At 38.0% G+C, this 14,818-nt stretch overlaps 1 protein-coding gene across 1 annotated transcript; it reads left to right on the top strand.

Annotated features, from left to right (window-relative positions):
• Nucleotides 1-3,279: 3,279 nt before the first annotated feature.
• trpc4b (transient receptor potential cation channel, subfamily C, member 4b) lies at nucleotides 3,280-12,943 on the top strand. The gene is made up of 11 exons (XM_085243961.1): nucleotides 3,280-3,388; nucleotides 3,777-4,190; nucleotides 5,058-5,576; nucleotides 8,893-9,235; nucleotides 9,418-9,557; nucleotides 9,699-10,012; nucleotides 10,117-10,312; nucleotides 10,423-10,617; nucleotides 10,874-10,915; nucleotides 11,047-11,136; nucleotides 11,239-12,943. The coding sequence occupies exons 2-11, from the start codon at nucleotides 3,813-3,815 to the stop codon at nucleotides 11,785-11,787; spliced, it is 2,766 nt and encodes a 921-aa protein (XP_085100087.1). The 5' UTR covers nucleotides 3,280-3,388; nucleotides 3,777-3,812; the 3' UTR covers nucleotides 11,788-12,943.
• Nucleotides 12,944-14,818: the final 1,875 nt, after the last annotated feature.

The raw sequence follows: 14,818 nt of genomic DNA, 5'->3' as shown, positions 1-14,818 counted from the left end.
AGTAGGTTTGGATTGCTTTGTTAATAAGTGAAACAATCATTTAACAACTGCATTTGATCGTTGTCTAATAGTCAGATTTGTTTGATAATCTAAAACAAACACATGACAAATATGCATCTAAGAAATCAAGAAAGGGGCCAATACTTGTTCATACTAAGGTGTGTATACCAGAGGCCATCTGGGTTTTCATATTCCACTGAGAAAATGTTATGCAGTGCTGCTACATCTGTTGTATAACAGCTAATTATAAAGTTCAGATTTCTAGCTTGGTTAAAAGATAAGGAAAGATCATAAGAACAGCACACAAAACTTCTCATTCCCCAAGAAAGTTGTGTACAGTCCACAGTTTAGCTGATGAATTCTGGTTGGAGATCCTTTTGTGTAAATATATCTGATAAATTAGAGTATTTATTCCTCCTTCTGTCGGTTAAATTGATGAATGGACAATTCATGACTGAATGACAGTGTAAAGAGGTTTTGAAATATTAGTTTTTTAATTATTTATTAAGTTTTTACTTGTTATGTGATCTGTATTTACTAAAAGTTCGCCCATTTTAGGTTTTTGTCTTGATTTTTGTTGTCTGATTTTCAATGCAGCAGTTGCCTGATCCAGGATGTTTTTCTCCTATGGGAGACAATAATCTTATCTTCCACCCATCTATTTTCTTCCACTTATCCAATTTCAGAGTCATGGTTGGTCTGGAGCCTATACCAGCTGCCAAAGGGTAATAGGCAGGGTATGCTGTTCCTAGTCCGTTGCAGGACTGACGCAGGGAGAGAGATAACCATGCACATCTAGAGCCAATTTAGAATCACCAGTTAACCTAACAAGCATGTCTTTGGACTCTGGGAGAAAGCCAGATTAAGCAGAAGGAACCCATACAGACAAACTCCACTCAAACAGACCATAGCCAGCAAAGTAGATTCGAACTCAGAACCTTCTTGCTGTGACACTACAGTGCAAACCACCTTCCTCTGTCTCAGTTTGTCTTAAATAAAATGTACCAAAACAACATATATATATAAGTGCATTACAGTTTGCTTGTAGGATATAAAGGGATGTAATATAAAGAAGGCCAGCTTGCATCCATGCATCAGCCCTCTCTGTCAGCTAATCTCCACCAAAAGTGCATTATAATAAAATATGGGACATGAGCTGATCATACAGGACGTTATTATGGCAAGCAAGTTAACCGGAAATTGTTTTTGTCTAACTGTATCCTGGTTATATTTGATCATTAGTGTTGGAAATCATGCTACACAGACTGCTTGCAGTAAAAACTGTACACCTGCGGCCCCAGCCACACTCTTTATTACTTGAGAGCAACAGGACGCAAAAAGGAAAGCTACACCATCTGCATATACTGTAATAAATCTTTCTTTGCACTGTTATAATTGCATTAGTAAATGCACAAAACAGCAGGCTGTTTTGCAGATTTCTTGCAGGTGCAATGTAATAACAGCTGGAGTTATAACAATAACAGTGATCACAAGTCCTGTAAGTGAGATATTCCAAAGCAGGGGAAATTTGACAGATCATACACGGTGTTCTCTCACACACATACAGTATCTGTTAAAATCACACAACACTCTTACACATGCAAGTTGCAACAACTACAAAGAAAAGGAGGAAATACTAAATGTGAGTGCATGATTCATAGAACATCACTTGATGAAGTCCATCATCTCAAGACTGTCCTCTCACGATGCCTGCAACTGATTAATGTCAGGAATATACCTTCGGAGCAAAACCAAAAGGCTGAAAAAAGACGAGTAAAAGGAATTTACAAGTATGCACCTCACAAAAGTACAGAAGTACCTCGTGCAAAGTCATCCCACATAGCTGTATTTCAAAGGAGGAAGCACCGACGATGGCTGTGGAAGAAAAGGTGGTTTTGAAAGAATTTTTTAAGCCACTTCTGTGTTTGCATTAGCCAGCTAAAGACTCATATTAACCATCTTACATCAATTGGCTGTTGTTCACATAACTCAAACAGCAATCCTTTAACAGCCCAGTGGATATCAGGGATAAAGAGAATTTACAAGATCTCTTGAACAGCAATTTTTACTAGTAAAGTAGATTCTTGTGAACATTTATTAAATAACCAAAAACTTTGCAATACAAAAAAAGACGCTCTTATAGTAGTCTGTGGTTGCTGGATGTCTGTAAAACCCTTGAGTCTACAAAGATGAAAGTGGGAGGCTAGGGTGTTGCACAGATCCAAATCTCTGCTTTTTAAAGTAAATGTGTGATGTTACTAAAGGGCAAATTTTGCATGAGTTGGTAATTCCAGGGAAATCAAAGATCTTTGGTATCTGCTCCGCAGTGATGTATATCTATTCCTTGTGGTTTCCAGGAAACATCATTAGCAGACGGGTTACAGCAGCAGAAAACCACAGTGGCTGTCACTTCTGTCGGCTAAGAGCAGGAAATTGAGGCGATCGTTTTTACCAACCCCTAACAATATTGTGTGGTTTGATGACTTTTGATTTCTCCAACAAAACTACATGGTAGTCTTAAATTTGGCACAAGCAATATGAAAGCATGGATCCATTGTGCCTTTTTTCCCCCCAACTGTTCAGGCTAGTGGTGGTGGTGTAGTGGTGTGGGGGATTGTCAGTATTTAAAAACCACAGCCTACTTTAGTGTTGTTGCTTTCCATATCGATCCATTTATGATCACAGTGTACTCGTATTCTGAAGATTAATTCCAGTAGGATAAGGCGCCTATAGTCACAAAGCTCAATTCATCTAAAACTGGTTTCTTGCACATGACAATCAATTCACGCTGCTCAAATGGTCGCCACAGCTACCAAAAACAAAATCTCTGCGGGAGGCAATTCTGAAGGCAAAAGAGGGTCCAAACGAGTAGCAATGTTTATCTAATGATTTGGCCGTTATCTAATAATAACAGTTACAATTTGTTCGTGTGAGAGTATAGCTCACATAAACAAATTTTAACTGTTATTATTTTTTTTAGTTTATTTATTTTGTATGATTTTAATCCCGCCCTTAGGAGACTAGTGATTTTTGTTTTCTAGGCAACGTTATTCCTCGTTTTGTTCCTTCGTTTATTTAGCATTATCCCCGACACCTGTTACACCACTGTTAATGTCCTTAAATCTACAAAGAAAGTTACCGTGTATAGAAATTGCGCCTGGATGAACGTCACGTGCTGTTTTCTTACGTGTATTTTACAGAGAAATATGCGGTAAATTGAAGGAAAGGGGTGGGCAGGGGACCTGACATGCCATTAGGTTGCAGACTCTTTGGTGGAGACTTCAGAGATTAAAAACAATCAGAGCACGCAGCTTCCCTTTCCGACTGCAGCTGTGCGCGGAGCTTCGTCGACTGATTCATGTGATTTACAACTGGAAAACATCAGGAGGTAAAGTTTGTATTCCTTCGTGCATTATTAAAGCCACAGTTAAACAAGTATTAGGGTACTTTAAACGAAAACTAAAGGATTTTAGTCGCTTGTTTTCGTGCATTTTTAAGCGAAAAACAACTTTAATCATCGTTTAGATGACGATGATATGTTATTGTTATTCGTTGTGTTAGTATGGGTGATTAATTATATATTTTACAATGTTTTAAAGGCAAACATACGTATTTTTATTTGTTTTTTTAATTTGTTTGATTTGTTTTTGGTTACGCACTGGCATCTCAAAATGTGTCATGTGAGCAGAAATGTGTCTTTTTCGTGTATAGAAGTATAACACGGTCAGTCTTTGTCAGTAGTTGACTTGGTATTTTTTCTTGTCTTTATTTTTCAGTAATTCTCCGTGAAGACTGAGACAGTTTGGGCAGCAATGTCTCAGCTGTACTATAAGAAAGCTGACAGCTCCACGTACAGGGACCGCATCCCTCTGCGGATCGTGCGGGCAGAATCGGAGCTCTCTGCTCTGGAGCGGGCCTACCTGGGGGCTGTAGAGAAGGGGGACTACGCCAGCGTGAAGCAAGCTCTGGAAGAGGCTGAGATCTACTTCAGGATCAATATCAACTGCGTGGACCCCCTGGGACGCACAGCTCTGCTCATTGCTATTGAAAACGAGAACCTGGAGATTATTGAGCTGCTCCTCAGCTATAATGTACACGTGGGTGATGCCCTGCTACATGCCATCCGTAAAGAGGTAGTGGGGGCCGTTGAGCTGCTGCTCAACCACAAGAAGCCACGTAGGGAAAAGCAGGTACCATCTGATTTGCAGTTATTGCTGACCTTTGAACATACTGATATTTTTTTTTTTAATTAATTTATTTGTTCAGCCTGGCATTGGGAAAATCTGCGAGCCTCATGTGGTTAATGTAAATTATGTTATATTATATTTTGTAATGTATTTGTATAAAGACATGTTGTGGCAAGGTTACATTTGAGCAGAAGTGTCTCAATGTCTTACTACAAGCTACTAATTATTATATGGTTATATTTGTATACAGAAATATGTTGTTAAATATTTGTATATAAACTCCTCATATGTTTAAGTAGGAGCAGTGAGAAAAATCATTTTATTTTCTAGTCTGACTCTGAAAGAGATAAGATGCAAATAAGTGTGTTCTTTGCCCTTGTATTCTAGCTACGACTGGATGATTTAGGGAATAAAGCTATTATCTTCTCTCATAAGTTACCGAACCCCTACTTCCGTGGGCCTTTCTGCTACAGCTTTTACAACAAATTAGCCATTCTCCACAGTCTGTTTATCAGACTCTTTGAGAAAGGCCCCGCTTGTGTTCAGCTTCTTGACATCTTTGTAAATGAGGTCTTCCAGTACTGCTTGCTTCTCTCTATGTATTCTGTGAAAAGGGAAAAACAGGGTGTTGCTTCCAACCAGGAAGCCACTTTGAGGCCAGCTGAACCACAAGCCATTAGTTGTGTGCTTGCTGTTAGACAAGATGGTTAGAGACTGAAGACAAATGAAATTAGATCCAGTCAAAGAGTTGTTTCAGTTCCTGCAAGAGGTTTAAAAGCATTGTACTTTTGTGATAAAATGTTTGTGTACCATAAATGCGTTATTTTATGTCTATTCATTTGTGTGTTGCTCTGTTGGTTTCTTCAAAAGGTTCCATCGGCTCTGCTGGACAAACAGTTTTCAGACTTCACCCCAGACATTACTCCGATCATCCTGGCAGCTCAAACTAACAACTATGAGATCATCAAACTGCTCTTGCAGCGAGGGGTTTCTATACCCCAGCCACACGCTATACGTTGCAACTGTATGGAGTGTGTGTCCAGTTCAGACGTGGATGTCCTGCGTCACTCCCGTTCTCGTCTAAACATCTACAAGGCCCTTGCCAGCCCGTCACTCATTGCCCTCTCAAGTGAGGATCCTTTCCTCACGGCATTTCAGCTTAGCTGGGAGCTGAAGGAGCTCAGCACGGTGGAGAACGAATTTAAATCAGAGTATGAAGAGCTGTCCCGTACATGTAAACAATTTGCAAAGGACCTCTTGGACCAGACTCGTAGTTCCAGAGAGCTGGAAGTAATCCTCAATTACCGTGACGACATCAACCCATTGCTGGATGAGAACATTAATGAGCTTGCCCGACTGAAACTGGCTATCAAATATTCCCAGAAAGAGGTGAGCTTTTATTTGATTTTGATGTGGTCTTTGTCACACTGGAACAAAAAGGTTTTTTCTGGATATATTTAAGGTGAAAAAGACATGAATACAGGAATTTGTCTACACCAGTGCACATGCAGATTGGCAACAAGTAATAAGAATCAACCTGTTTGAAGATGACAAGAAATGCGCCAAGATGAGCTGTAAATGGCCTGGGTGGAGATGTCCTGTGGGAGTTTAGAGCAATATGTAATTGCCAGGCTGGCTCTTAGCGATGCATTACAGTAACCCTCTTAGAGAATCCCATGATAATTGGATAATTGAGGATAATGATGGGAGAAGTAATGGCCATTTCCCTGAAATACAAACTCATAATATTTTAAACTGGGTGGGGACCGTTTAGTGTCTTTTAACATATTCTCTGGATATTTATCAATTGCATACTAGTTTTGTATTATTTGCTGCAAATGAAAGAAAACCTACTAATAATTAGATACCTTGGCATTCACACAAAGATCTGTGTCATTCATAATTATATGTATATTTAATTTATATTGGAGTATAACGGTACATTGCATGAATATCAACCTAACACAGAGCAGGTGACAACAAGTTTTTAAAAGGTGGTGCTTTTGGTGTCAGGTCTTTTTTTCACACCTAAACGGCGGATAGTGTTGGGAGAATCCAGTCACCCTCAGACTCTGTTTTGTTTTGCTACGGGTGGTGTCTCTGTAGAGCATGTATAGAGGCAGAGGCAGGTCACCTGACCCCACCCGCTCCCTGTGAATTCACCTGACAGTGACCAGTGCTATTGTCACATCGGTGTATCACACGGCGTTTATATCAGGAAGCTGTTAGAGTAAACACCAGTTAATGTTCAATCCACCTGGCATTCATGTTTTCTCGTGCAGCTATTTCTGGTATATGGTTTAACTCGACTTACACTGTTACAAATTCAGGATTGCTTTGTTTGTTTTGGTGTTTCCTGGATAACAGACTGGAATATAAAGTACACATTGCGTGCACTCAGCGGGTGTCTTTCATTTATTCCACTCATTAAAGAGGCTGTGTGGAACTTTTGGGTCTTGTTTGTGTACAGCAGTTGTATAGTATTTGCAGAGTTAATGGCTCATACCACCCATGTAGTCTTAGAATTGAGGCTTTAAGAGTATTTTGATGACACAGTTGGTGACATGAATAAGAAAGATCAGTATGACTGCCAACAGTTCTGTGTGCTACAATTTATCTCCATGGAAAAGGCTTTAGACAGGCCTTCCTACTAATTTTGTTTATCTAATCATTTGGCCTAAATGAACTCCAGTGAGCCTGAAGTGAGAACAATGATCTTGGTAAGAAAAAGAAAAAGATTTTTTCTTTCTTTTTTTAAAAACATTTTTGACATTTGATTTTCAGCTTATGTGATTATTTGTAAATTCTACATCAGCACATTAAAAAAAAAAAGCATTAGCATTATATTTAATGGGCCTTATAGAAAACTGTTCCCATTACCCCCAACCATGGTGTCTCCCTCTGGAACCTGGTTCTGCCCGAGGTTTCTTCCTGTTAAAAGGTAGTTTTTGCTTTCACTGTTTATTGCTCATAGGGGGTCTCTGTATTATTTTGTATTATGATACCTTGTCATGAGACAAGGTAACATTTTTCCAATATTCTGGTGACTTGATTTTAACTTTGTGACATGCAGAGTTATCCTGATGGAAGGAATCGTCAAAAAATGGGTACACTGTGGTCATAAAGGGATGAATATGGTCAGCAACAACACTGAAGTACACTGTGGTGTTTAAATGCTGATCGCCCACACCATACATCACTATCACTAACCTGGACTGTTGAAAAGCTATGGTTTCATGTTGCTTATGCCAGATTCTGACCATACCATGTCTAGTCTATCACTTCAAAGCCGTTTGGCCATTCTCCTCAGCCAACTGTATCAGAAAATTGCTTCTTACTGGATATTTAGCTTTTTTTTGTTTTTGCATCAGTCTCTGTGCACAGTAGAAGAGTCTGTGTGGGAAAATCCCAGTAGATCAGGAGTTTTCTCAGACCACCCTGTCTGACACCTACAGCCATGTAATATTCAACGTCACTTAAATCATTTCTAATTCTTGTGCGCATTTGAACCTCAGCAAGTTGTTCTGGCCATGTCTGCATGCCATGAGTTGTTGCCATGTTTGCCATCATTAGAAATCTTTGTTGTAACATGTTGTACACATGGACCTAATAGAGTGGCTCATGAGTGTAGAATATCATTCTTTATTAATAACAATAATAGCAATTATCATAACAATTCAGATTAAAAAGACAGACACAGAGCCATGTGATTCAAGGGTTTAAAAAATAAAATTCACTTAAATATTAATTGGACTACACAAACTAGAACTTGTTTGATGTCAGCAATATTAGGATCATGAAAGTCTTCTTTCTTGTATTCTTCGGAGATTTCTCTGGAGGTTTCTTTTCTTGCTACTTGCTGTGCTCACTCTGCTTTTGCACATTTTCCTCTAAACCTGAGCTCAAACTCCAAATCCAAAGTGTTAAGTGTTTAAAAAGTACAAAATATATTTAACTGATTTTGAATTTTGGATTCTCAGTAACTATTAAAAATAGTGGTAGTGTTATCTGTGAATTTTTAGATAGTAGAGTGAATATCAATGTTCTGTATGATGCAATTTGCAATATATTGTGAAATAGAAGTAAGAACACTAATTGATGTAGGAGTCTAGCGTGAGATCTGTGTAGGGTCATTTTCACCTTCAAAAAATGTCCCCATACACAATCTGTTCCTTCCAGATGTCACCATTTGCCTCCAGTCATTTTATGTAAGTTCAAATCTGTCCAGGACAGTTACTGAAGGAAACTTTGAAAAGGCAGATTCTGCACTGATAGATGACCTCATCACCCGCAACAAAATGCTTTTTAGTACCATAATTGGGATCCATTTAGCCATAACTGGGTTACGCTGAAATTGAATTCCATCACCATCTGCAGATGTCCAACAGACTTTTATATCAAATCTCATAGAGCAGAGAAAATGTGCATGGGGAAAAGATTTGGCAATCATTTCTTAACAGAGCGTTGAACATCACTTTAGAAATACCTTTTTGAAACTCTTTGTTTTGAATGAATGTTTCTAGTTGTTTTGCAGTTCTTGATCTTTTGTGGCAAAAAACTTGCACATCTTTTGTGTACCATTAATTACCGTTTTTTCTGTTTAGTCAGTTTTTGGTTGGACCTGAGAGACAGATGGGTAAATAAAAAACAATTTATTTCATGTAAACATCTGTAATCTTTATTTGTCTCTCTCTTTGTCTCCTAGTTTGTTGCTCAGCCCAACTGCCAGCAGCTGCTGGCGTCTCGCTGGTATGATGAATTCCCAGGCTGGAGGAGGCGTCACTGGGCAGTAAAGCTCATCACTTGTATCTTCATTGGCTTTGCGTTTCCACTGTTATCCATCTTCTACCTGATCGCTCCAAAGAGCCGCTATGGCTTATTCATCCGTAAGCCTTTCATCAAGTTCATCTGTCACACTGCTTCCTACCTGACCTTCCTCTTCCTGCTCTTCTTGGCCTCGCAGCATCTACAGAGTGATGATCGGTTGGAACACCGTCAGGGCCCACCACCCACCATTGTGGAATGGATAATCCTGCCCTGGGTGCTTGGTAATAATACACACACATATTGCAGACTCTTTTTTAGACTGCACTCCTGTGTACATGAACACTGTAGTCTAAGCAGAGGTTTGTCACATGATTTCATTCATTGCGTCTCATGTGTGTTTGCCTCGGGACAAATACCTGAGCAAAAATACAACAATGACACGTCTTATTTTCATTCCTTGAAGGCTTTTTATGGGCTGAGATCAAACAGATGTGGGATAGTGGTTTTGAGGACTACATAGATGACTGGTGGAACCTGATGGATTTCATAATGAACTCTTTGTATCTTGCAACAATTTCACTGAAGATTGTTGCCTATATTAAGGTAATTTATATTAAAGGCTTCTATCTGTCTGTCTGTTTTATTTATTACTTTGTGCTGGAGCAACCATTATGCCGGAAAAATTGACATTGTGTGCTATCAATATTGAGCATGTTTGACTATTGTTCTTTTTTTTTTCAACAGTATAGTGCAAAGTGCCAGTTGAGAGACACCTGGGAAACGTGGCACCCAACATTGGTGGCAGAGGCATTGTTTTCCATCGCCAACATTTTCAGCTCCTTGCGTCTCATCAGTCTTTTCACTGCCAACTCCCATTTGGGGCCTTTACAGATTTCATTGGGCCGCATGCTTCTGGACATACTTAAATTTCTCTTCATCTACTGTCTAGTGCTGCTAGCATTTGCCAATGGCCTCAACCAGCTCTATTTTTACTATGAAACAAATAATGGGACTTGCAAGGGCATCCGCTGTAATCAGCAAAACAACGCTTTCTCCACGCAAGTTGAAATTCTTACATAAATTACCCCTGAAAATCTGACTTGATTAATATGTTTGTTTTTCCAACAGTGCATGCTGTGATGTATGGTTGTGTTCTTTTTAGGCTATTCGAAACACTGCAGTCATTATTTTGGTCTATCTTTGGGCTGATTAACCTGTACGTGACGAACGTGGAGCCGGACCATACATTCACAGAATTTGTCGGCTCTACCATGTTTGGCACCTATAATATCATCTCCCTGGTAGTGCTTCTAAACATGCTAATTGCAATGATGAACAACTCATACCAGCACATTGCTGTAAGTAGCAAAATAAAGATTACACAATTATTTATTTTAGAGTTAGATTATTAGAGTTATCAAAATAATCTGCCTAATCTGCTCTATGAATTGTTTGTGTTTCTTTTCAGGATCATGCAGACATAGAGTGGAAATTTGCACGAACAAAATTATGGATGAGCTATTTTGAAGAAGGGGGAACTTTGCCATCTCCATTCAATTTAATACCCAGTCCAAAGTCAGTTTATTATCTAATTGGATGGATAAAAACACATTTGTTTAGGAGACCAAGCACAAAACGTCTTGAAACCTTTGAAACTTTGGGGGTAAAGTGTTTCCAGAGATTTTCTCTGACCTGTACTGTCATCACTGCATGTTATACATTTTCATGCATGCCTGTTTATACCCTGTCTACTATTACAGCCTCTAAGTGGCTTCGAAAATGAATTCATCCATGTTAATGTGTGTCAAACGATTACCTATTGAAAAAGGGCAAGTAAGAAAAAAAAATCACCTAATCAGTGAAAATGGAAATAACCCGGTGCTGTCTTAATGAGCCTTTTGTTTTTCTTGTAATTGCAGAGACGTGCAGCTGAAAATGTAAAATTAAGCCATGAGTATCAGGTAATAATTTGTATTATATTGCACTGTATTGTTTATTATTTTTGTTGTTTTTTTACTATCCTATTTTGATTGAATGTAAATGGTTAAATGTAAACATAACTCTTTGCTTGTTTAAAAATAATGTGTTTTAGGAGGTTTTGAAGAACCTCATGAAACGATATGTGGCTGCAATGATTAGAGATGCCAAGACAGAGCAGGGGTTGACAGAGGAAAATTTCAAGGTAGCATAAAATTCTTTATCATTTAAGCTTAAGTACCCAGTTGTATTATGTTTTCCATATATTTTTTCCACTGTTTAATCTCAGATTCCCAATAATTGATAGGAGCTCAAACAGGATATCTCCAGCTTTCGCTTTGAAGTTCTGGGAATGATGAAAGGTAAACCTGGGCTAGCAGGTAATATTGCAAGTACCACCTTGGCTTACCCTGGAAATCCATTCAAATATTCTCCTAAATTCCCTACTGATGAGTCTCAACAGAACCAGGACATCTTTGATATGTTCACTGCCACTACCAACACTACCAACACCACCCTACAACCTGCCAAAATCACCAGGTCTGCTTGCTTTAATAGCCAAACCAGTGGTTCAGTTATTTTGTCTACTGCAGGACAGACTCAAAAAGAGGCTGCCAAAGACGATTCAAACCCTGGATCCCTTCACAAAAGGAAAAAACTCCCTTCTCTGAAATGTGATGAAATATGTTCATTGCCAGAGGAAGAAATGTTGGGTACTGATGAAGAAATGCAAGGAAAACATCAGACTGAGGACATAATTGTGGACGTTTCACAGACTGATGAGAAGGAATTCAAGGACATTAAACCTTCTTGCAAAGAACTTGATAAGGATGGGCCGACAAAATATAACAATTAATCTGCCAGCAAGTAAAACTTAAAATAGTTTATTGAAATAAGTTTGCTTGTGATAAACTGTACTGTAGTAAATTACCTATTCTGCTTAATCATGAATTCTATCCAGTGTATAATGGTATTAGACAATCACAAATTATATGACATGCATACAACCACAAAAATATGTGGTGAGGACAGGCGTCAGTGCCGACTTGATGCTCAAGCAATTGCCAAACATATTACTAATTTATGTTTTAAACTGAGCAATTCATTCCAAAGAATCCTTACAACCCACTGCCTATCTTCTACTCTTTTATTGCCTACTTACTATGCTATGCAAAAATACTGTATCTTATCCAGTTATTTGTACGAAAGAAATAATCAACAGTTTTAACACTGATATTGTATTCAGTACTGGAGGTAATTTGAAATTTAATCATTCTATCAAGTACACAAGCACCTTCTCTCCTACACTGGGAGGTGTAAGGGAAAGCTTTTTTCTTATTTTTGCAGTTGTAGCAGACGATGTAATCTAGATGATGTAATCTAGATTTGGTCCTGTAGTAACTGTTGTAACCTTGCAGGCAGTGTTGCGGACTAGTGAACTACATTTAACTTAATTTATAGTTTAACTTATTTTGCAATAACTTTCAGTTGATCCACAATAATGTAAGCACTTCATTTGTATGTTTTTGTGGGTGCTTAGCTGTTAAAGCTATAACTTTGACCCATTTATTTAAATAGTTTTACGATTGCAGTCAACCAGCTTTTAAACTAGGTATAGCAGGGTGGTATTGCCCAGCGTTCACTAAGCAACATCGTCAGTGATAAAAGTGATGGGTTTTTTTTTTTTTTCAAAAGAGTTTTACATGCTGTTTCATCCCCACCTGGAGTTCCTAGGCAACTGTGTGATGGCCAGTGTGCCAGTGTGTGCAATGATTCTTTTTTTAAATATTTTGTTAAAATGTCATATCATATGCAGATTGCCAGTTTAATCTTCTTTTTTTAAGAAAAAATCTGTTTGAAGTTATATTTAAAAGGGGCTCTATACAAATTTCTTCATGTGTTGATTTAGGTGTACTTCTTCCAGTTCTTTCAGTATGATTTACATTTTCATAACACTGCTTGCAAGGTTAAAGGCGTTCTAGAAATATGTGATAACTCTTCAGTTTAGTAACTTGTCACATGTATTTAAATTGCTCTGAATAAATAAAATCAAATGCTAATGTAAGTGTTATCTTGTCTTGCTACCACATGTGCCTCTCTTCAGTTAGAAGTCCTCCAGTTGTTTGGTTGTCTTTTGGTAAGCAATGACATTTCTGTGTGTTTGGTCTATGTCAGGGCCTTCTAAACTACTGAGAAAAGGATTAATGATAGGACCCATAAATACTGTAGAAATAGAAACATATTCTAGAAATAGAATACGTAACTTATTTCTTATTAGAAATCAGCTAAAACTAAATTTTTCTCAGATAATCAGAGACACATCTTGATTTTACATTTGAGAATGAATGGTTCAATGGTACAGTATCTTCAGCAAGGGTGAGGAATGTGTAAATTCGCTTTTGGCTGATTTCTGTTTTTATGTTTTAGCTTCTCTCTGAAACACTTTTTGATTTTATCTTGAAAGGTGCTATAGAAATAAAATGTTACTTAGTTACTTTACTGTGGAATGCCTATATTTGTAGTAATGCTGGCTAAAGTTCCATCACTAATCCTGACACACTGGCCGAGGGAAAGGTTGAAGATGAAGAAGAGAACATCAGCTAACTCGCTGGCATGCTCTGAGAGTCCTGCTGCCTTATGGGGGTTGAGCTTCCTCACTGCTGTGTGTACCTGAGCTCATGAGATTGTTAGGCGAGGTGATGAGGGGCAGGTGGTCCTATGTGTATGTTTCCTCTCTGTGTTATAACTGGAGGTCTCAAAACAGGTGTAGAAGGTATTGAGGTCATTGGACACGCTGTCTATGGAGCTGGTGATGCTGGTAGTGCTTGTGTAGTCTGCGATGTGTTGTAGGCCTAGCCACATGTGCCTGGAGTCAGCAGTAGAATAGAAGCCATCCAGCTTCTCTCTGTATTATTAAGGACGGAGTTGTTTAAGTAACAGGAAATAGGACATACTTAGATGTCAGGGTTTTAAGTGTGTAATGGCCCAAGAAAGATGTCTTGGCCCATTGTTGTATGTTATCTTTCCTAATGGCATAACAGTCATCCTTAATAAGGCTATTATTTCTATGTATCCAAATTATTCATCAATATATATATTAGTTACCACTAAGAAAGACTTAAATGTTAAGTGGAAAAGGAGCAATAAAGTGATTTTGAATGTCTGTAAATCAAATAGCATTATACTTGGTTCTAACCTTTCTATTTGAAAAACTCGAAATTTAAAGGTTTCTATTAATGGTGTGTTTGTTGACCAAGTTCATGAGACCATTGTACTGTGTATAATCTTAGTAAATTATCCTGGACAGAACATATCAAGATAGTTGCTAAAATAGGAAATGGGATTTCTGGGTTTAAAAGACCAGGCTCAACCAGGTCATTTCATGATTTTAATTATTGCCAATTAATATTGATGACATTTCTTTTTTAAAAAACCTCTCTAAATGTTATAAAACAGTTAACTCTTGTGCTTTTATTATGATGTTATACATCTGTGTGGAGATTGTAATAGTGCACTGTTAAAGTTTAAAGACCCGTGACCCCAGGAAGAGTAGCTGCTTTAGCTAATGAGGATCTTAATAAACTAAACCAAACCTAATTGCTTAAATCTTGTTTGTGCTTGGAGAAAAGAATTTAGTAAATAGTTTACCTTTTCTCTACTTGTTTATACAGTCCTTCTTCTATGGAATAGTGTTGCACAGCTGTCCTCAATATGTTTCCTTTTCTCACAGACTGTGTGACGTGTTAGAGGAAAAAAAAACACTAAAGGCATATTTTTCTTTCTCATATATGACAAATAATGCTAATTCTGTTTTTGTTATGAACTATAAATTCTTACATTTGGAGCTCTTCTTATAAAAAAAACCTTTTAAAGTAGTTTTGGCCATT

The sequence above is a fragment of the Mchenga conophoros genome, linkage group LG14 (genome assembly GCF_057382185.1).
Source record: "Mchenga conophoros isolate Kocher_MC1m ecotype Shallow Benthic linkage group LG14, M_conophoros_male_GT1.1, whole genome shotgun sequence".
NCBI lineage: Eukaryota > Metazoa > Chordata > Actinopteri > Cichliformes > Cichlidae > Mchenga > Mchenga conophoros.
Note: the sequence above shows the minus strand (reverse complement) of the source record. Positions and strands in the feature narration are given on the sequence as shown.

Coding starts and splice junctions, on each gene's coding strand:
- trpc4b (XM_085243961.1), top strand. CDS start 3,813: ATGTCTCAGCTGTACTATAAGAAAGCTGACAGCTCCACGTACAGGGAC. Junction 10,013..10,116: donor CAAAACAACGCTTTCTCCAC/GCAAGTTGAAAT, acceptor TGTTCTTTTTAG/GCTATTCGAAACACTGCAGT. Junction 10,313..10,422: donor ACTCATACCAGCACATTGCT/GTAAGTAGCAAA, acceptor GTTTCTTTTCAG/GATCATGCAGACATAGAGTG.